Here is a 24169-nt window from a genome sequence, read left to right as displayed (position 1 = left end):
GGTATTATGCCATGGTCCCGACATCTCAATAAAAAGGTTAATGAACTTAAAGGCTTTGCTCTTTTACCACGTAGCTTTTAAAATTCACAACAACATTTTGACTTTTCATGTAGCAAAATGTTTGGCAAACTTTGATGAGGTAATAGATTCTTTCGTGGAAAGGAATGCACGCCATGTAAAGCTGTACCAAGAATAGAGAGAAAAAAATTCTAGGAGCTAAGAATTGAAGAAATGTGTATTGTCTTATGTCTTTACTGGGTTTATGTATCCTATATTTAATTTCATGTCACCTGAAGAAGCAACTTGTTAGCTGATAGGGAACAAAGAATGCAAGTTTTCTGAAGAGTCCTTTTTAATTTCCACCGTTCTGGATATGGTTTGATGGCATCCAACACAAAATATACACATTTCAATTCCACAGAGCGAAGTACAGTGACGTGCGATAGAAGACCGCTGTGTGAGGAGAAGAGGCACTGCACTTTGGCACACTTACAACCAAATAACATGTCTTACATTTTCTCGAACACATATGTTTTATGCATCAGACTTTTCAGAAAAATGTGCGCTAAAAAATGAACACATTTTTTTCCCCGTCCTATCTCAAACACTTGAGGGAATGGCTGGGTATTGCCCCAGTTCGGAAATACTAGAGATCCAGTGCCGATGCGCAGAGCAGTCTGAGTAACAGTGGGGAAGTGGGTAGTCTTCATGTGACCCATGTTTACATTTAGTGGTTTTGCTGTTTCCTCTTCGTTTACTGCTTTCACATCAAATGAAAACAAAACAGATCTCTGTGGCCAGGAGCTATCAAGTGAATTAAAATACATCCACATAATTACGGAAGGCTAAAGTATGTTATTAGTTGCAGATTTTATTTTATTTCCACCTTTCTGACAATCAAGCATTAATTGTCTTGCAGAACACTAAAGTTATTATTGTCGGTTTGCCAAAGAAATTTTCTTTTATTAATCTTTTCCTCTGAGGCAGACAATATATTTGAAATGAAGTGTTTAATTCTACACTCTATTCGCTGCATTTCAAGTGCATGTTTTCAACTTCTAGCACATTTGGCATTATGCCATAATAAAGAACCAAACATGAGATAACACAGTACTGGTACTCCAAGAAAATTTACATCCCGAAAAACACATTGAAAAGCTTAATATCAGGTTGTGGCCTACTTCACAGGAATCCGGACATAGGAATGTGCACTTCAAATGTGCACATTTTAGTATGGGTCACAAAATTCTGATCCTCTTGGAGTATCCTATGATGTCTTGTTTCTTAGTGACATAATGTAAGATATTTTAATGTTTACACGTATGAACATACGGGCTCCCTATGACATCGTAGCTATGCAAGCACGGTGATGCCTGTCATCTGGTGCTCTCTGGCAACTGCAGAAATGAACCTATTTCCAACAGGTTGCGGGAAAATATTCCGAATGGTGGTTTGAAAAGCGTTACCATCAAAGTACCGTTCTGGCAGTGACACCGGAACTATGTGCAATAATGTACGATGAATTTCTTAAATCACAGAGCGTTTGACTCTAATTATAAATCAACTCTTTGATGACGAGCCATTTAGATGAATTTCGAGCCCAGAAGATCAGACATTCATGTTATTAAAAATTTTACTGGCACCTTTGTGTGATTTATCTTAAATTGTAATACGCGCATAAAATACCAACATTGTATGTGAAAGCAAGTGTCCATTATTGAAATGTTTGAGTGAAATAAAGTATAACGGAGCAGGTACACAAAAAAGTTATTGTACCAGTTAAAACCACACATCTGTCAAATTACAGGGAGGTGTAATGACAGGCAAGTACTTAACCTTGTGAACGCAAAAGTCTAACTATTATTGATATATATAGCAGTAGAAATTCCCACTTTACTTTTTAAACTGTTCATATACAAAAGCTTTGATAGTTTTTTTTTTTTTTTTTTTTTTTTTTTTTTTTTTTTTTTTTTTTTTTTTTTTTTTTTTTTTTTTTTTTATGTGTCTATCAGCAGTACTTAGAACTTCAACTCTTGAAGGTAATTACTGCATCCATGTAATTTGATAGTTTGTACAGGTGAATTTTACTTGTGATAAAACTGTGTGTTTGTATGTCTGGCAATATAGAACACAAACACGATTCCTTCTCTCTCTCTCTCTCTCTCTCTCTCTCTCTCTCTCTCTCTCTCTCTCTCTCTGTGTGTGTGTGTGTGTGTGTATGTGTGTGTGTGTGTGTGTGTGTCGTCTTCTCATACACACACATAAAAAGAGAGAGAGAGCAAACAATATTATCACTACTCTGCAGAATTGCTAAAATAATCATTTCCATTTTGCAGTGCATTGAAACGAAGATGCTGTGTGGATAGAGCTGTTGCTACACAGGTTGTTCTCCTGAAAAACACAGAGGGGAAAAACATTTTCTCTGTTGCCTCAAAAATAGTAATTCAAATGTGTTGTAAAATTGGAGGAGCTCCTTGGAGTGTAGAAATACCACTAAGTGTAAGTAAAGCTATATAGTAATTGTCAATACAACGTGTTAAAGAGGGAAAGTAATCTCAAAAACCATATACAGAGGCTAGGTGTTATAAATCTTCCAGTGAAGATTTACTGTGATAATGAAGAACTTCTATTGTGTGTGCGTGCAGGCTCTCTCTCCCTCTCTCTCTCTCTCTCTCTCTCTCTCTCTCTCTCTCTCTCTCTCTGTCACACACACACACACACACACACACACACATTAACTCTTTTGGAGAAGTAAGAATTATGTTAGGGAGATTTTATAAAATGGGAAGAAGTAACTTTTTTTTATCTTTAATTTTTGTGTAATTAGATAGCTCTTTTATCTTAATCAGTTTTGAAAACGATCAGTTTGAATTCTCTAAAATTTAAAAGATTTGTTGTTTGTTTTTTACTTTTACATTTCTGTATGGACCTTACAAACCTGTTATGATCCTAGCAGTGTGTGTCTGAATTCATTTGACATTTACTCTCTACCCTACTTTATAAGAAATTTTAAGTAACATGTAACCTAACTGATCTATTTGTCACCTTGGAAGTAGTGCTGCAGCTTGTGGATGTTTTACTTCTTGGTTATAATTTGGTTTTAATGACCAGTTTGTCAAGTTGTCATCTTTTCACATGTGTTGACATCAGTGAGAATCTGATGATCAGCTTGCATTCAACAATTTTAGTTCATGCATCATAAGTCAGCACTTACATTGCTGATGTATGAATAGAGAACTAAGATTTATTATGTACATACATATATACATTGTTAAATTTTTACTGACTGGTTATATGAAGATAATTTTGTTTAGATATTCACTGTACATATTAACATTTTAATGTGCATATCTGTTTGAGCATAATGACTGTACACTTCAACAGTTGTACCTGGAATTTTATACTGACTTCATGGTGATTACTGAATGTGTTACCCTCTGACTGTAATATCAGTTGCATATTGGCCAAAAGAAGGCAGGCTGTTGACTTGTCACATGATGTTTACTATTGATAAGTAACCCAGGACTGATTGATAGTGATGCTGAGATATTAACATTGCAAGTGAATACCGGATACTGACTGAAGCATTGTCTTGCATGACTACTCATAGAAAAGCATAAGACTGAATAACAAAATCTGTTGTTGTTTTTATTGTGTTCCTTACTGAGCATGATATCTACATCTACATCTACATCCATACTTCACAAGCCACCTGACGGTGTGTGGCAGAGGGTACCTTGAGTACCTCTATCGGTTCTCCCTTCTATTCCACTCTCGTATTGTTCGTGAGGAAGTTGAGTGCAAAGCCCATCCTTTTTCTTTTGGTGTTCTTCTGTTAACAGTTTTGGAACCCAGCGCTCACACAGTTTCCTGTACCCTAAGGTGACTGTCACAACGTCATAAAGAGTTGTCATTGACACGTCCGATATGATCTGATGCAATTCTTTCAATGTGAGACGTCTATTCACACGAATTGCTTCCTCCATTCTCCGAAGAACGGCATCAGAGATCACAGTTGGTCGACCTGTTCTTTGTTCATCATGAACTTCGGTCCTACCTTCAGAGAAATGACACCATTTCGTTACATTTTGTCAATTCATAATGTTCCCATAAACAGAAACAATTTCTTTGTGAATATCCGCTGGTCGCTGATATTTTGCATGAAGAAAACGTATGACGGAGCGCACTTCGCATTTCGCGGGATTCTGAATCAGCACAGCGATTTTAAACACGACCTACTCCAACCAGAAGCAACGTTCAACTACCGAATGACCGCAAGGAGAAAGCTAACAATTCAAGGTTAACACCAGTGTTGCCAACTTGCTCGCCAAAACTCTTCTGTTCTTCTGGCATTCAGTGTATCTTTACTTTCTGAAATAACCTCGTATATTGTGAATAGCAACGGTCCTACAACACTCCCCTGCGGCACACCTGAAATCACTCTTACTTCGGAAGACTTCCCTCCATTGAGAATGACATGCTGCATTATGTTATCTAGGAACTCTTCAATCCAATCACACAATTGGTCTGATAGTCCATATGCTCTTACTTTGTTCATTAAACGCCTGAGGGGAACTGTATCAAATGCCTTGCGAAAGTCAAGAAACACGGCACCTACCTGGGAACCCACCCATGTCTACGGCCCTCAGAGTCTCGTGGATGAAAAGTGCGAGCTGGGTTTCACATGTTCGTCTTTTTCAAAACCTATGCTGATTCCTACAGAGTAAATTTCTAGTCTCCAGAAAAGTCATTATACTCAAACATAATACTTGTTCCAAAATTTTACAACTGATCGACCTTGTAGATATAGGGCTATAGTTCTGTACGTCTGTTCAACATCCCTTCTTGAAAACCTGTGCCCTTTTCCAATCTTTTGGAACGCTATCCTCTTCTAGAGACCTATGGTACACTGCTGCTAGAAGGGGGCAAGTTCCTTTGCGTACTCTGTGTAAAATCAAACTGGTATCCCATCAGGTCCAGTGGCCTTTCCTCTTTTGTGCGATTTTAATTGCTATTTCGATATGTACCATTTTGTTGTCTGTGCGACAATCTAGAGGAAGGAACTACAGTGCAGTTTTCCTCTGTGAAACAGCTTTGGAAAAAGACGTTTAGTATTTCGGCCTTTAGTCTGTCATCCTCTGTTTCAGTACCACTTTGGTCACAGAGTGTCTGGACATTTTGTTTTGATCCACCTACAACTTTGACATATGACCAAAATTTCTTAGGATTTTCTGCCAAGTCAGTACATAGAACTTTACTTTCAAATTTGTTGAACGCTTCTCGCATAGCCCTCCTCACACTACATTTCACTTCGTGTAATTTTTGTTTGTCTGCAAGGCTTTGGCTATGTTTATGTTTGCTGTGAAGTTCCCTTTGCTTCCGTAGCAGTTTTCTAACTTGGTTGTTGTACCACAGTGGCTCTTTTCTGTCTCTTACAATCTTGCTGGGCAAATACTCATCTAATGCATATTGTACGATGGTTTTGAACTTTGTCCACTGATCCTCATCACTATCTGTTCTTGAGATAAAACTTTTGTGTTGAGCTGTCAAGTACTCTGAAATCTGCTTTTTGTCACTTTTGCTAAACAGAAAAATTTTCCTTCCATATGGCTGAAATCACTGATGCTGTAATCGCTTTATGATTGCTGATTCCCTGTTCTACGTTAACTGTTTCAAATAGTTCGGGTCTGTTTGTCACCAGAAGGTCATGTTATCACCATGAGTTGGTTCTCTGTTTAACTGTTCAAGGTAGTTTTCAGATAATGCACTTAAAACAATTTCACTGGGTTCTTTGTCCCTGAAACCTGTTATAAACATTCGAGTCTCCAGTCTATATCTGGTAAATTAAAATCTCCACCCAAAACTATAACATGGTCGGGAAATCTACTTGAAATACTTTCCAAATTTTCCTTCAGGTGTTCTGCCACAACAGCTGCTGAGCCAGGGGGCCTATAGAGACATCCAATTACCATGTTTGAGCCTGCTTTAACTGTGACCTTCACCCAAATTATTTCACATTTCGGATCTCCATCAATACTATTGCACTTTTTATCGCTATAAACACACCTCCCCCTTTACTGTCCAGCCTGTCTCTGCAGTATACGTTCCAGTTTGAGTTTAGAATTTCATTACTGTTTACATCTGGTTTCAGCCCCAACTGTCTGTCCCTAGTACTATGTGGGCATTGTTACCATTTATTGATTAGAGCAGTTCCGGGACCTTTCTATAGATGCTCCTGCAGTTTACTATTACCACATTAATATTGTCATTCCCTGTTGCATTTTGCCTACTGCTACCTTGTCGCATCTCAGGAGGTGTCTTGTCAGGCCTAGCGAGGGAATTCGAATTCTCTAACCTAAAAAACCCACATGTGCACTCCACACGTACTCCGCTACCCTTGTAGCTGCTTCCTGTGTGTAGTGCACACCTGACCTCAGTGGTACCCTACATTTCTCCACCCGGAGATCGAGAAATTTGTGCCCCAGATCTCCGCAGAATCGTCTGAGCCTCTGGTTTAAGCCTTCCACTGGGCTCCAAACCAGAGGCCTGCGATCGGTTCTGGGAAAGACACTACGAATAGTGAGCTCGGATTCCACCCATCGAGCAAGGCTTTCTGTCTTCACCAGATCTGCCAACCGCCTATATGAACTGAGGGTGACCTCTGAACCTAGACGGCAGGAGTCATTCATGCTGACATGAGCAACAATTTGCAGTCAGGTGCACTTAGAGCTCTCGATTGCCACCGGCAGGGCCTCTTCCACATCTTGATGAGACCCCCAAGCAAGCAGACAGAGTAAACACTGGCCTTCTTCCCTGACATTTCCGCTATTTCCCTAAGGGGCTCCATCACCCACATAACATTGGAGCTCCCAATCACTAATAAACCCCTCGCCCCGTGTGCCTGCTCGGACCTTGCTGAAGGAGCGGCCACATGTCCACTCACAGGCAGAGCGGGCAATGCCACATGGCCATCCTCCACATTGACCCTCCGCCTCACGCGACGCGAACGCCGTTGAACCCCCCACTCCCCTTGGGGAGAGGATGGCCCAACCCCAGTCGGTAACCATGACTATTTTTCAACAGTATGGACTGTGGGTGAAGCATGTAACACCCGGGGTGTACCATGCAATGCACCAAACTCACCACTACTGCTACACTCTGAGGCAGCGGCCTGAAGACAGCTGGCAGTGACCATCAGCACGTTCAGATGTTTGCAGACAGTGGTCAGCTCCTTCTGTGACTGCACAGCAGTCACACATCCTATCCATCCTAAGAAATCAATTTACTGTAGAGAGTTAGTCAACTTTTAACTAGAATGCTAATTAACTAAAGGCGGCTGATAGCTGACTAAACTGTGGTTACTAGACATTTCTTGTTGGGAACAATGAAAATAAGCACTAACTTTCTCTGGGCTGTATTCAAAACAAACACAAAATCTATGGAACACTATTACTAGTACTCGAAAATTAAAGCCTCCTAAAAGCAAAAACACATGGAAAAAGAAGTGACAAGTAAGGAAAACACAGTTTATATTTAAATTTATGTAGTTTGCTGCTCAGGAGATGTGAAGCAGATGGTAGTTATGACACTGGCAGTACTGGCACTACAGCTGACTGAAGGTACTCTCTCTGACTGTATTCAAAACAAACACGAAATCTATGGAACACTATTACTAGTACCAGTACTCAAAAATTAAAGCTTCCTAGAAGCAAAAACACACAGAAAAAGAAGTGACAAATAAGAAAAACACAGTTAATACTTAAATTTACATAGCTTGCTGCACAGGAGATGTGTAGCAGTTGGCAATTACAATGACACTGTATATAGGTGGATACTGTGGGTTTATTAGACCTGGAGGGTAAAATGGACTGGTGATGCAGGGGAAGAATGTAACAAAAGATGTCTGAATACTAAACAGTTACTTTATTGGAATGTTAACACGCACAATTAGTTGGCACAATTGCTGAATGCATTTACATTGGTACTGGGTAGTTATAATGTATACTGTGTATATGATGGGTGCTATGACATCCATGCTGTCATTTGACAATCCATAACTTGAATAAACAGTATGGCTATTGAGAAGAGAGACCATGTGTTGTTAGTGGAATTGTTTTATGTGGCAGGAGCAACTACAGAGCTGTATTGAAAGAGTATTGCTGAGTGAAAGGTCTAAGGAGAGGCCCAATGTCATTAAATGTTTTAAAGAAGATGATAATGACATTCGAAAATACGAGTGAGCTTGGTGTGGCAAATGAAAGAGGAAGGCGCTCTATCCCTGTGGAAGTTATTGACAAAGTGCTGTTGCAATAATTGACCATACCGTATGTGCTCTGGGTAGTGCTAGGGCTCATACAGTGTGACAATAACTGCCCATCCCATAGTCAACAGTACAGAAAGCTTTGTAGTCCATATTACATTGGTACCAGATAGTGCAGCAGCTGGAACCTCATGATCTGCAGTGGATTTCTGAATTATTTGGTTTCTGGAACAGATCAAAGTTGATGACACATGGTGAGACATATTCTGTGGAGTAACAAGGTACATTTTACACTAAAGGCTGCTGTGAATATATAGAACTTCTGAATTTGGGGTACTGTTAGATCATATGTTGTGAATGAAGAGCCCTTGTGCTTGCCATTTGTGACTATGATGTGGATTCACAAGTAGCTTTATTCTTAGTTGTTCTTCTATGAATAGAATACACCCACGGGGGATGTCAGATGTAAAGTGATGTCTGCATGTTATTGAAACCTCCTTGTTAGCATGGGATTTGGAAGAGTGCAGATATGTGGAAACCACTATTTTCATGCAGGATGGGGCAACATCTCACGTTGCTTGCCCAGTGAAAGATTTATGTAATGCAACCTTCTACAAATGTAGGTTTTCCAGGTGCATGGCCTACAAGCTCACCTGATCTGAATCCACAGGATTTTTTGCTCTGGGAATATCAAAGGATTCCTTTACCAGGGATTTGTTTGGTCTCTAACTGATCCAGCGGAACTGCTGTGACCAATTGTCGACCCCATCATTTTGTTGATGCAGTATCTTGTCAACATCTTCAGTGCTCATATTGAACAAAACGTGTAAGCAGCAGTTAATAATAAAATAAAAATTATGACTTTCTCATTTATTCGATCTTTTCTGCCCACATCTTGTTCCTAATCCAACTGTATTGTAACATTTCTAGACATCTTTCTGCCTGCATAGCGTCAGATTTGCAACTGGTGGCTTAAATTGAAACTAATTTTCCCCCATGTAAATCATTTCCACATTAGAAAATCTACCAAGTTTTACTGCCATATGATACATACAGCACACACTGGATCTCTGCACTTTCAAGTGCGACCACCTGGTAAGTTACCACAAAAAAGTCTATGAATGAAAACTCAATTGAATCAGTCCAATAATCCCCACCATTCATAAAGGCATTACGAGTACTTTTGATAGGTGCCAACTGTCCCAGTATAGGCGATCAGTTTACGCAGTTTTTTAAGACAACATGAGAAACATTTTTAATGTTCTACAAGTATGGTAAACAGGACTGATTTAACACAGTGAGCAATGAAATACGCAAATAAAAATAAATGAACTTGGAGGTACTGCAAGTGTGTCTAATCTAACACAGTTATCAAAGTAAAATACAATTACAAGTAAATTTGAGTTACCGTGGGTGAAGCTAACCTAACACAATTATCAATCTAAATACAGTATACAGATAAACAAATGTGATGCGCCATAAGGGAAGCCAATCTAGCACAGCGACTAAAGCAAATACAAACTACAAATAAACATGCTTGAGTAACCGTAAGTGAAGCTAATCTAACACAGTTGCGGGTTTCAGTCTTTAACATACACACCTGTGGCACTGCGGCAGTTTGCAAGTATTCAACAAGAAGAGGTTGGATATTACTGCACTCACTATAATTTACCCACAGTCCTTTTCACTCCTTTTCTGCTAAATTCCCTCCCACCAACCCACCCATCAATCTCTCATATGCACCTAGCTGCCCTAGCCCCTCTCCACCTTGTTCCTGTATGAGACAAGGTCGAGGACATGAGACTGCAAGGTAGGTGCTGAATAGCATTTTCCTGAAGTATGGTATCAATCTGGACTGGAGTCCATCCCTTTTCTCATCCCTACCACTTTCCACGCCCCTATCTTCACCAGCCTTCGTAAAGTCCATAAATCCAACCACCCAGAACATCACCTTCTGGCCAGTTAACTGTGTCTCTACTGAGAGAATCTCTGCTCTCGTAGACCATCACCTTCAGCCTATTACCTGCAACCTGTCCTCGTATATAAAAGATACCAAACATTTCCTCCACCAACTCTCCACATTTCCTATTCCTTTACTACATGGTGCATTGCTTATCACTGTTGTGATGCCACCTCTCTTTACACCGACATCCACAATGCCCATGTCCTTACTGCTATTGAACACCACCTTCCCAATGCCCGAGAGATTCCATACCTACAATGTCCTTCTCCTTTGTCCTTTGAATGCACACCTACAAACAAATCAAGGATACAGTTATGGGCACCCACACGACACCATCCTATGCCAACCTATTCATGGGCCATCTAGAGGAATCTTTCCTAAACACCCATAATCCCAAACCCCTTCCTTGTTCAGATGCATTGATGATATCTTTGTGATCTGGATTGAGGATGAGGACACCCTATCCACATTCCTCCAGAACCTTAACAACTTTTCCCCCATTTCCTTCACCAGGTCTTAATCAACCCAACAAGCCACTTTCCTAGATGTTGACCTCCACCTCAAATATAGCTACATTAGTACCTCTGTCCATATCAAACAAACTAACCACCAGCAATACCTCCACTTTGACAGCTGCCACCCCTTCCATACGAAGAAGTCCCTCCCATACAGCCTAGCCATCCTTGGTCATCACATATGCAGTGACAAGCAGTCCCTCTCGAAATATACCGAAAGGGTGTCACTGAAGCCTTCACAAACCTTAATTATCATCTCAGTCTTGTACAAAATCGTATCTCCTGTGCCTTATCTTTCCAGTGTCCCACCACCTCACAAAGTCCCACCGTTCAGCCACAGAGGAGCGTACCCCTTGTAACTCAGTACCACCCAGGACTGGAGCAACTGAATTACATTCTCCGCCAGGGTTTTGGCTATCTCTCGTCATGCCCTGAAATGAGAAATGTCCTGCCTACCGTCCTTCCCACCCCTCCCACAGTGGTATTCCACCGTCACTGAACCTACACAATATTCTTGCCCATCCCTACACAGCCCCTACTCCCAAACCCTTACCTCATGGCTCATACCCCTGTAATAGACCTAGATGCAACATCTGTCCTATATGTCCTCCCACCACTTCCTAGTCCAGTCTGGTCACAAAAATCACCTATCACATCAAAGGCAGGGCTACATGTGAAAGCAGTCATGTGGTCTACAAGCCAAGCTGCAACCACTGTGCTGCGTTCTACATGGCAACTAACAGGCTGTCTGTCTGCATGAATGGCCAAGCTGACAAACTGCAGCCAAGAAACAAGTGGACCACCCTGTTGCTGAGCACATCGCCCAACATGATGTCCTTCATTCCAATGACTCCTTCACAGCCTGCTTCAACCTTCATTAATCACTGTCTTAACCCATCTAGCCCATTCCCTGTTCCCATTCCAGCACAACACAGCCCTCTATTCCACCAATGCACCCAAAGTGTCTGTACTTCTCTCCATTTCCATTAAACTCTCCCCCACCTCGCCCCACCCCCCACCCACCATCAACCGCCTGACTGCATCTAGCTGCCCTACCCTCTCAGCACCTCATGCCTGTATGATCCCATAAGCAGCACATTACCATCCCCCTGCTGTACCCTGCTATCCCTCCTCATATCCACCCCAGGCTCCTCCTTATCCCCACTATCTGTGTGTGTGTGTGTGTGTGTGTGTGTGTGTGTGTGTGAGAGAGAGAGAGAGAGAGAGAGTGAGTGAGTGAGTGATTTTGTGTGTGTGTGTGTGTGTGTGTGTGTGTGTGTGTGTGTGTGTGTGTGTGTGTGTATTTCCAACAAAGGCCTTGTTGGCCTATAGCTCACTTACTGAGTCTTTTTGGTGTGCCTGCGACTTAGCATTCCCACTATATGGTGTGTACTATCCTTTTCATAAAATTATGATATTCCATCCTAGATTTTCCAGTGTTTAAAATCAGATTATAGCAAGTTATAATAATGAAGACAGCAAGTATGTTTAACTGTGACTTGGGTGATTAGAAAAGTGCAAAATTATAAGTATTACTTTGTAGGTGTTACTTATAGTTCCATAGGGATTCACAGAACCTACAGAGACTGGCTAAGAAATGAAATTGTCTAGGTCAAAGAGAAGAGGAGAATCAGGGGTTTGAAATGAGGTATATACAATGATTTACTCAGTAAGACGTTCAGCTCTGTGTATTACTTACGAATCTTAAACTATGGATTTCTTTTTACCAGTATTGTTTCCAGGTAAAGAAATTAGGCTGTTATCATCAGTAATTGGACAATTACATGTGAAGTAATAAAACTTTATGGATTACAGCATTAATTGCCAATTTGTATAACTCTAATATATGTGTTATTCATAAAAATAGAGAAAATAAAGAGAAAAACATTACAGTGACGTTATGAGTGGTAGAAGAATCCAGGATGGAATGTAACAATACTGTGAAAAGAAAAGTTGCTACTCACCATATAGTAGAGTAGCTTGTAACGTGCGCGTGGGGCACACAATACTCATTAAAGCTTGTACTATGGTAAGTGAGCGGGAACTTCACCTTACGAGACAGGATTTTCGTATAGATATTGACCGCGCGTACCTGAATGGTGGCAAATCAGACTTACACCCACTCTGTAATAACAATGATCCGTCAAGTAAGTTCAAAACGCAATTACACGTCAGTATGTACCAAAAGCAGCACTGAAGATGCTACCAATTTGATAATAATACGGTCGCCAGTCTAATTACGCATTAACTGAGTTTCTTCCCTGTACAAGTTGATGTATATTCATGCATAACAACACGTAGTAACACTGCGTAGTATAGTAAAATTTTAGAACCAGAAAATCTATTGAACTGATAGTTTCACGTTCTGTACTGATATGGAAAAACCATGAATACATAACACTACACTATAATGTATACTACAAAGCTTCGTACTGTCTATTGATCTGATTAAAATCAGGCATAGGTTACCCTAGAAATAGCACTTTCGAGCCACACACAAACTGTCAATTTTGATAAAGATGAAATACTGATAAATTTTTACTTATATATTGACTTCAACTTTTGCTGGTCAAACCAATGTGGAACACTTCAGAATTCAAATGAATAAAAAAAGGGGGGGGGGCCTGAAACTGTTATGATCACTATATTAAAAAAAATTGATTACTGAAATTATCATGCGTTCAAGATTTCCAGTATATGAGTTACTACTCTTTTTATCTTATTTACTTCTCATTTAAATACCTTTATATCTGTCTCGAAATAATTAAACTTCATTACTATATCAATATTAAAGATATCTTTCAACTTCGTTAGACCTTCGTTATTCATTTACTGGTTCATTAACAAAACAGTTCTTTAAACACCATTTTAACATAACTAGGTCTGCAAGTAATTATTATTAACACAAAATTTAATTTTTCATTTCGGGACACTCGGATTGCACAACATTTGGAAAGGACCCTGCCTAGGTTAGTTGTGAGGATAATTGAATGAGGGGAAAGTTCTGGTAAAATTTAGGTTACTATTGAACAGTTCATGGTCTATAGCATACAGTACTAAAAGTTTCAATCTGCTTGTATCGATGCGGCAGTTGGCGGGCGGCGAGATGGCGAGGCACAGAGCACACATACAACCACAGCTATGGCTCTTGACGTATCGGCACTTTAATTCTTCTTAGCGTCGGAACAGCATACCCGAGGCTCAGTGAAACTATGTCTCCCAGGAGAGCCTCCTCGCTCCAGAAGGTGACCAATGCCAATCTCCAACTACTCTTGCTGAGCCCGTTGTGCCGTGCAATGCCCGTGTGCATTTTCCCACGCTCGCCTGCCATCCACCTTTTACCGCTCCCTGACAGACCAGGTATTCACCCGAGGTTTTGCATTCTACATATACTAACACATTGCGTACATATGGACCAGACGCACATTTACAATTTTAAACATCTTACAACAGTTTTAAAATTTGTTACATTTCAATTCTATCACAATATTTTTTGACATTTGACATAAACATTAATCTTCACATTGAAACTTGTTTACAGTTTTCTTAACACAATGACATGAAACAAAAAGGAAATGAAATCAGAACATCAATTACACTAGTTTATCGAAAAATCAGAAAAAAATATACTTATATATACAATAGTACAGCGTCGTCGTTGTTACAAGCTGTCACAGATAGGCAAAACAAAAAAACTGTCACAAATATAGCTTTTGGCCATTAAGACCTCCATCAAAATTAGATGATAAAATGCACACATACACACTCTCACAAACTCGCACAAACATGACTGCAGTCTCAGGCAACTGAGGCCACACTGTGAGCAGCAGGAACAGTGCATGATGGGAATGGTGACTGGGGGGGGGGGGGAAGAGGCTTGGGGCAGGAAGGGCGAGAGATAGTAGGATAGGGGTGGCGGACAGTGACGTGCTTTTGGGGAGCATGCAGGGACGAGGTGGAAAGAGGGTACAACACATGTGTGCAGTTGGGAAGTTAGACGGAGAACAGCGGCGTGGCTGGAGAGGGGGCGGGGGGGGGGGGGGGGGGGCGACAGCAGAAAAGGAGAGAAGAAAACACTGGGTGCGATGGAGAAATGAGGGCTGTGTAGTGCTGGAATGGGAAAAGAGAAGGGGTTGGATGGAAGAAGACAATGACTAATGAAGGTTGAGGCAAGGAAGGTTACAGGAACATAGGATATCTTGCAGGGAAGGTTCCCACCTGCACAATTCAGAAAAGCTGGTGTTGGTGGGAATGATCCATACGGCACAGGCTGTGAAGCAGTTATTGAAATGAAGGATGTCATGTTTGGCAGTGTGCTCAGCAACAGGATGGTCCACTTTTTCTTGGCCTAAGTTTGTCAGTGTTCATTCAGCTGTCACCCCCTCTCCCAGCCTTGCCGCTGTTCTCCATCTAACCTCCCAACTGCACATGGGTGCCTTACCCTCTTTCCACCTCATCCTTGTGCGCTCCCCAACAGCATGTCACTGTCCGCCAACGCTACCCTACTATCTCTCACTCTCCCTGCCCCAGCCCCCCCCAACCCCTCAGTCACCACTCCCATCACTGAGACTTCAGTCATGTGTGTGACTTACTGTCTGGAAGCTATATTTGTGACAGTCTTTTTGTTGTGCCTATTTGCTACTCAGCATCTCTGCTATATAATGAGTAGCAAGTTTCCTTTTCACAGAAGAAGAAATACGATTTTTTTACCATGCTCCGTAAAAAAATGGATGGAGCTGTGTGTCAGAATCGCCAATGGTAATATTTTCAGTGCTGTTTCCTTTCCAGGTCCTTCACAATTTTCCTTGCAACAGACAAGCTACTAACTTTTTTCACATATTCATCTCATTTCATACCATTTTGTAGTACTTACAGCCAGGTTTACCAAACTGTTTTCTCTTTAATATCTTGCCCTTATTCACATAGCTACAAAGATAGCTGCCACTTCATACACCCAATAGAAATATTGTTAAAGTTAATCTGTATTTCCTGGTGATGATCCAACTATGACTCTTGTTGCAACAGAATCATCTGAAGACGGGAGAATGCTGCTGCAGCTTTCTGATTAATCATATTACAAACATTAATGTCTTGCAATACTTTCTTCTGGCACACCTAATGTTACTTGCATTTTTGGTTGCCACCAAGGAAAATATACTGTGTTGAATTAGTAAAAAATTATTTGAGTCAAATTTTTATTTATGAAGATTTCCATACCGTATGTAGGCTACCAGCCAGCAATTTTGGAAGAATGTGTCTGCATCAGTTATTTCCAATATGTTGTGTCTGAAAAACATGAACTGTATTTCACACAAGTTATTTGTGCTGTTCCTCACTGGTTCTTTGATAGAAGTTTTTGTTTCCTCCATTAGTGTCATAATGGTTGAATATAGGACATGCTCTAGGACTCAGCAACAGACTAAAATTAGATTATTTGTGTGTATTTTGGAATGTCTGTTTATTTATCTTCCAACCATATTAGAATGACCCGAGTTCTTTTCTATTCATTCAGTACCATACCTTGCATGAGAAATGTTGTATAAGGCTTAGCAAGGAAGTCTTAGCAGGATTTTTACCAAGCCCAAATTTTCTCTTTTACTGGAAGTGTTTTAGTGACTTTTATTTGTGAGTTTGTGTGGTGTACAAACTAGCGTGATAACATTCTCATGAATTAATACATACTTAAGTGTGGAATTGAATATTTCAGGTTTCTGTTGGTTTTCAGTTTCGACCAGAATGATCCATTAGAGACTGAATGAAATCTCAGATTTACTTATTGAATTTATGAGCAAAACTTCATTAGGATCTTCAAGGAAAGTTTGGATTTTTATTGGTTTCATGCTTAGATTTTTTAATGGATGCATGTGTTGCATTAAGTTTTTCCTTATCAGTTCCTGCGCATTGCCATTTATATAAGAATCAGTTTTCACAACTTTTTTGAAATTGTACCTTAAATCAAGTTAAGTCTTCAACTTTCATAGTTTTTATTTAATTAGATACTTAGAACATAAGTTACTATATTTTCAGCTAAAATGCTTCCCCACTTGTCATGAGAGCCTTTCTGTGAAATGGATAAGACAAGAATTGGTGAAAATATGAAAATACATGAAGCAAAAGTTATCATCTTTCAATTTATCTAACAAACAAAAATTCAAAATTCTGCTTAAATACTAATTTTTTAATTTTTTTAATTTTTATTTATTTATTTATTTATTTATTTATTTTGCAGGGTTTAATGGTTGTTGGCTTTGATGTTTACCATGACACAGCAAGTCGTGGAGTCTCCATTGGTGCTCTTGTAGCATCCATGAACAAGGCTCTGAGTAGATACTTCTCTGCTGTGAGCTACCAACATTCTGGTGAAGAGCTATCTAATGAACTGAGTATTAATATGTGCAAGGCTCTTCAAAAATTTCAAACAATGAATGGCTCCTTGCCAGAAAGAATAATAGTTTATAGGGATGGTGTGGGGGAAGGTCAGATCCCCTTCGTCATGGAACATGAAGTTGAACTATTAAAGGTAAGCGTATAGTTTTGCATCATTCTATGCACAGATCTTGATTTAAAGATAAATGTTTTGATAAGGTTTTTCACTTTTTCTCTGCTGGTTTTTCATTTGATTAATTTACACAGTCAAAATAAATTTAATCCCATACCTTGGTTACAGCAAGATAGTAATTGACCCAATTGGCTTAATTTTGTTGTATTATTATTATTATTATTATTATTATGTGCACCATCATTTAATAGAAATAATAAAATAATACCTGCCAAAAAAGCATTTACAGTTTTCTTGCATAATCTGGAATTCAAACATTTTCTTTTTCTGTCTGTGTTCTGTAATATATCCGGAATGTAGCAGCATGTTATTTACTGTTTTAGTTGTTGCACAGATGTTTTAGAACAGTACCATCATTTCAAACTTCTGCCATTGCACATGCCTCTTGTCTTTGGTGGGCAAGCCAAAGTTGCTGTACAAGATTCTGAGAGGGAAGAGGACTTTAATTAGTTAAAAATAGGTGTAGGTAGGAGCCATTGTACAATGATGTCTGTTGCTAGATGTACGGCGTCTATTCATAAAATTCCAGAACTTTGTCCACAAAATTTTTCTACACTTACCTTTTACTTATTGTGCATGGTCTCCTTTGAAATACTCTCCTTCACAGCTGATACACCACTCCCATTGCCATTTCCTTTTCCCGAGATCAGTCTTGGTATGGCTCTTGCTGGATCACATAAAGTGCTGTCTGCGAATTTTCTTTTATCTTGTCTATCGTTCAATCTTCATCCTTTCAGTGGTGTTTTCAATTCTGGAAATAAGAAAAAGTCCACAGGAGTCAGGTCAGGAGAGTACAGATGATAAGGCAGCACAGTGATTTCGTTTTTTGTACAATAGTCACACACCAACAGGGATGAACATGGAGGTGCGTTATCTTAATGCAAGGGCCATGGGTTGTCTGGCTGCATTTCAGACCATTTCCTTCTCACATTTTCTTGCAGGCATCACAACACATCCCAATATTACCATTAATTGACAGTTTGCCCCTATGGCATGAATTCATCATGAACTAATCCTTCAAAGTCAAAGATAACTATCAGTATAACTTTGACATTTGACCTGACCTAATGAGCTTTTTTGGGTCTTGGAGATGAACCTTGTCATCTCAACATCATAACCGTAGACACATATCGTGTTTTTATTTGTGCAACTTGGAAGCTCTTCACAGAGTGCAAGGCAAAAGTCTTTCTGGTCTTGACTTATGACCCATGAGACAACTTGGTGCCGACACAGTGCATTGCAAGATGCTGTGTCAGGATTTCACAACATGAACAAACTGAAATGTTGCATTCTTCTACAATCTGTTGGACAGTCAGTCTTCTATTGGCGCACACAATTTCGTTAATTTTCCTGACATGAGTGTCATCAGTCAACGTCGAAGTGCGTTTTGAATGAGGGTCCTGTTCAACTTCCGTTCGGCCATTTTTAAACAATGTGAACCATTCGGAACACCAAGTAAGGCTTACATCACTCATCACCGTAGGCTTCCTGCACAATTTGGTGTGTCTGTATAAAGGTTTTCTTGAGTTTCATGCAAAATTTAATGCAGATGTGTTGCTCCTCTAATTCTGCCATCTCGAAGTTCGTAATCTGTGCGACACGACATTCTACTTGATACACCACTGAACAATAACTAAGAGGCATATATAACAATGAAACATACAGCAGTTACACATAAAACACAGGCATGTGCAGGGATACAAACTGCATTTCACTCCAACACACCATTAGTATGAAATTACAAATGTTCCAGAATTTTTTGAAAAGAGCTCATTTGTTTGTGCAGGGGACTTCCTTGTGTAACATTTCTCTCCTTTTTTTTCAATTGTACTTCTTAAGAAATAGCTGTATGCAAGAGCAATTGAAATTTAGAAATCTGTTGTGTTGGAGGGGAAGAGAGAGAGAGAGAGATAGAGAGAGAGAGAGAGAGAGAGAGAGGACGGCAGAGATACTGTTATTCTTGTTGCACAGAATGGAATCCTGAAGTGTCACATAAGTGGCCTGTCACTACGCTTTACACTGGCCATTAGCATGAAAGGTGACAGCAAGGTGGGTGAGATGTGTAATATTTTTGCATTTTATGACACCTGAATATGGGTTCTTAATGTACAGAAAACCATCTCCAAGGTTGCCCAGCTAGGGTATTTCCAGGTGTCTCACTGTGTGGCATTTTATATGAGGATGTGATTTGGGAGAAATGCTTCTGCTGGAGTCAATGGCTATGAGCAACATAATGCTAATAACAAGCTGCTTTTGACTATTGCAGCTACCCAAAAGTAAATGGATTACAGTTTAACAAATCAGTCACAAGTTTAGTGCTGCATAACAGGAATCAGTGTTGCATAACAGTCAGTGAGGACCTGTACCATCCAGATACATTTCGTTATTAGAAGGTACTGAAGCTGCTTACTACATGGCACATGCATTATCTGTGGTGTGGGGCCACCTCTTGTGGACACTTGACTCATGGGAAGGGTTTCCTAGACTGATGAGTCATGGTATATGTTGCTGGAAATGTATGCATATGTTGAAAGCCACTTTAGCCCATGCAACCCATTTACCAATAAAGCAAACAATGAGGCAGGTAGTAGAGGCATTTTTGTATGAGGAATGTTCATTTGTGATGAAATGATTGCTCTGATTCATCTATCAGTGCCTCTCACAGGTTAAAGATATAGTAACCCTTCATTCATCTACAGCATCTCACAAGTTAACCTGTAGTTACTGCATAAGAGTTTACTGTCCCTTGCGACTGAATAATGTGAGTGATTTGGGGAACACTACATGACCATGGGGTTGCTTCCACATCATCTTACCTCAAGATTATTGAGCACATCTGGGGCACCTTCAGGTGATGTGTGTGCTTAGGACCCGGCTATATCAAAATCCATGAGCTGTGTGATGCTGTTAAGCTGTTAAGCTGACACAAAGATGGATCACCAATGTTTTTGTTGCCTTGTCCAGCTCTCATACTGCTGCCACATGAGTGTCTCTTTGAGACACACTTCTTTATTTTACTTTACAGTACAAACACTATAATGTCATTCAACCAGAAATAAGAATAAAGTTTCACACACACACACACACAATAATGAAAAGGATAGATTGCTCCTCACCATATAGAACACACAATGTGTCGCCGACAGGCACAACTGAAAGGCTATCCATTGAGCTTTCAGCATAAAGGTTTTCTTCTAAAGTAGAAAACACAAACTTGTGACTGTTGTGTCTATCTGATGAGACCAGACTGTGTACAGCCACTACGCTTGATGGGAGGAGCAATCTTTGGGTGATAGGAATAAGGAGGAGCCTGGGAAGGGGAGGGGCGGCAGGGTAGGGGTGGAGAAAGGTTGTTAGAGCATGCAAGGACAGGGTGAGTTGCTAGGTGCAGTTGGAAAAATGGCATGAATTGAGGAATACCCAACCCACTATCCTTCACACACCTCCCACAGTGGTATTCCACCACCCACTGAACCTACGAAATATCCTTGTCCATCCCTACATAGCCCCTACTCCCAACCCCCTGCCTCATGGCTTATATCCATTCAATAGAGCTAAATGTAAGACCTGTCCCATACATCCTCCCACCACTACTTACTCCACTCCAGTCACAGGCATTGCATATCCCACAGAAACAGGGGTACCTGTGAAACCAGTGATATGATCTACAAACCAAACTGCAACCACTGTGCTGCTTTCTACTGGGGCATGACAACCCACAAGTTGTCTGTCCCCACATGAACAGCCACTGGTAAACTGTGGCCGAGGGACAGCTGGACCATACAGTTGCTCAACATGCTTCCCCGTACAAGTGCTTCTCTTCAGTGACTGCTTCACACCCTCGGCCAGCTGGATCCTTCCTACCAACACGAACTTCTCTGGACTGCAGAGGTGGGAACTCTCCCTGCAATATATCCTATCCTCCTGTTAACCCCATGGCCTCTACCTCCACTAGCCCCTACCCTTCACCTACCATCTTCACTGCTCCCACTCCAGCACTACGCAGCCTTCTATTCAACCAACACACCCAGTAGCCTTTTTCCCCTCCTCTACTTCTCACCCACTGCCTCCAACTACCTCCCCTCCCCCCATTCCACCCCAAATAATAAAAAATAAGAAAACTGTGGACAGCACCTAGCAGCCCTACACTGTACCCACCATGTCCCTAAATGCTCTCACAAGTAGCACTACACCTTCCCCCACCCCTACCCCGCTACCCCTCCATCTCCTTGCCACAGCCTCCTCCTTAACTCCACCACCCACAGATTGCTTCTCCCATTAGGCACAGTTGCTGTTTACAGATTGGCCACTACAGCTAGAGACAGTGGTCATATGTAGTTGTATTAATCTTGTGTGAATTTGTGTGTTTCCTACTTAGTAAAGTGTCTTTTGGCCGAAACCTCAGTGCATACACAATAACCCTGAAAGAGTGGTCCATTGTGGGGCGGCAGAGGGATGAAGTGGACTACGGTAGTTGTCGTGGGGTTGTGGAACACTGCGGCTGCAGCGGGGACAGAGCCTCTCCATCGTTTCTAGGCACCCGGTGTTAACATACAATACAATACTACTGAGTAGGGATACCATATTGGACACATGTTCTAACTTGTGCCGAATCCTAATAATCATGCCAGATCCACCATTATCATGTGTTTGATCGTTCCTCCCATTTTCCTGCAACCACTCCACTTTCTCACTGCTTACAACACCATAATTTCCCCGGTGGAACTATTATTTTTTTCAGAATACTCCACAAGTGCACTGATTAATGAACATGCCTCCGAATGCTGCAATGTTAACAGCCGGCGCTGCAGCACTCGGAACACCATCAGTTTCATTGTAAGCAACCTGTGTGTGTGTGTGTGTGTGTGTGTGTGTGTGTGTGTGTGTGTGCGCGCGCGCGCGCGCGCGCGTAAAATGTTCCTAAATTGAACCTACCCTTTTCATAGTATTGTCATTACACCCTCCTGAATTTTTCCACACACACACACACACACACACACAAAGGGTAGTTGTAATGAAACTTGCAAACTAGCTTCATGAAGTTACATAAGCTGAGTGCAATGAACATTTCTGCACAACATTTGGTTGACTTGAACCCCATATTCAACAGTTCTGTGCATTCATGGCAATGGGTAGAGTTAAATGTTTTCTGTTTCTTTCCAGCCAAAGAGTATTCCCGAGCCACATGTCATCCATTTCCACACCTGCCATAATACAGAGCGAAAAGTCACATTTTGAATCTCGTACAAATGCCATTGTAAATGTGCCCAATGACTTTTCAAGTGTTGACAATGGGAATGGCAATTCCTGCAAGACAGCTCAAACACTGGTTGTAGAATTTGAAATATGTGCTACATGGTAAGCTATAGCCACAGCAACTTTGTCAACAACTGCTATAGAATGGGCCATATCCTTCTCCCTGCTGCACCACCTAATTCACCTGCTTCTTCAGATTTCTTGAGCATATTCGTTAGGCCATTTACTTAAATGGCGCCTCTTTGCAGCTGTTACTACCTGCAACATTCTCACAGTGCAGTGTTGCTGTTGCTGACGCTCTGATAAAATAACTTTACCAGCTTTGCACAGTCTTTCTTATCGATAGCCCTTAATTTCATCCTACTCCCTTTACACAAACAGTCATTTGCAAAAGAAATCAACACGTGATGCCAGTTTAAATTGTGTAAGACAGTATCAAGAAGGTGGCCTGATACTCATCTTTTCAAAGCTCAGAGAAGTTCCGATCAAGGTACTCAAATGAAGTTAACTCTGAAAAATTAAAAATGTTTTTTATCATCATCAGGTAAAAAAATCCTGACTTATTTTTAACTGTAAGTTAAGACAAGTTTCTTGATGTTAATTTTTTGGTATCAATCAAGATGTATACTGTGTAATTAAAATAACTTGACATTTGACAGCTCTGTGATGTGACAACAGAAGAGCATTGTTGAGTGAATATATTGAGTAGGTGATGCATACTTTTTAGATTAGGTTGTTAACCAGTCATCAGCAAAGCATTAAGTAATAAACAAATGGAAACATTTAACAGGGCACTTACTTCAGTGAATACTTTATGGACACATAATTTCGGTGTAAGCAGTATGAAGAATCATCACTTGGGTAATTGTATATTCACTTGGGTGGTGCATATTTTGGAGAAGAAGGTTAGGAAACAATTTCATGAAAACACCAAAGCAACTGATGCTTGATACCACTAACAGCATGACAAAAGAGTGCAGAAGGAGAACCTGGATCATCATTTCCTGAGCAACAGTGTCATGAACCTTCTTCCAGCATGAAGTGTCAAAAGTTGCCAATTATTTTACTCACACTACAGTTGCTGAGACTTTTGGAATGTGAGGAGGATGTTTCATTTTGATGTAGAGACTAAAAAAATTTTACTTCTTTTTTGCCGCCATTGTTTACATTATGTTTAATTGTTTAATGAATACTTTTAATTGATTTTATTTTGAGCACTATCACAAGCATTCAAAAATTTGGTTTTTGTTATTTATGTATTTATTAACTGATTGTGGTACTTAGCTTAACATTGCTACCTGTATTTGTTACTGATCCTTCCTCAGTATAACACAACTTTCTGTTAATTGTATATTTGTTCTTTCCTTGTTGTCTTATTTACATTGTGTCTTTTATTGTATTTATGTAATTTCAATCTAAGCTGTGTACAACTTGATACATTCTGTATCCCCGCAATTCACTCGCAACAAGAAATAAGTAAGTCCCAGGTGTGTCACCCTGCAGCCATTCACCTAGTGGGCCTCGTTTGCAAGTAAAACATAATTTTTAAATTTTTCATGGTAGTCTAGAGCATTAAAATTGAGTGTGTCACAGAAAGTGGTTTTTTAGTATAATGG

General features: G+C 40.3%; 1 protein-coding gene across 1 annotated transcript in view; it reads left to right on the top strand.

The window, feature by feature from the left end:
• Nucleotides 1-24169, top strand: part of LOC126149511 (piwi-like protein Siwi) — a 211500-nt gene that overhangs the window by 144998 nt on the left and 42333 nt on the right. The window contains exons 9-10 of the mRNA XM_049915822.1: nucleotides 2337-2499; nucleotides 16968-17258. Coding sequence (XP_049771779.1) covers nucleotides 2337-2499; nucleotides 16968-17258 — 454 coding nt within the window. The remainder of the gene's footprint in view (nucleotides 1-2336; nucleotides 2500-16967; nucleotides 17259-24169) is intronic.

Source organism: Schistocerca cancellata, chromosome 1 (assembly GCF_023864275.1).
Source record: "Schistocerca cancellata isolate TAMUIC-IGC-003103 chromosome 1, iqSchCanc2.1, whole genome shotgun sequence".
NCBI lineage: Eukaryota > Metazoa > Arthropoda > Insecta > Orthoptera > Acrididae > Schistocerca > Schistocerca cancellata.
This window is presented reverse-complemented; position numbering and strand designations above follow the sequence as displayed.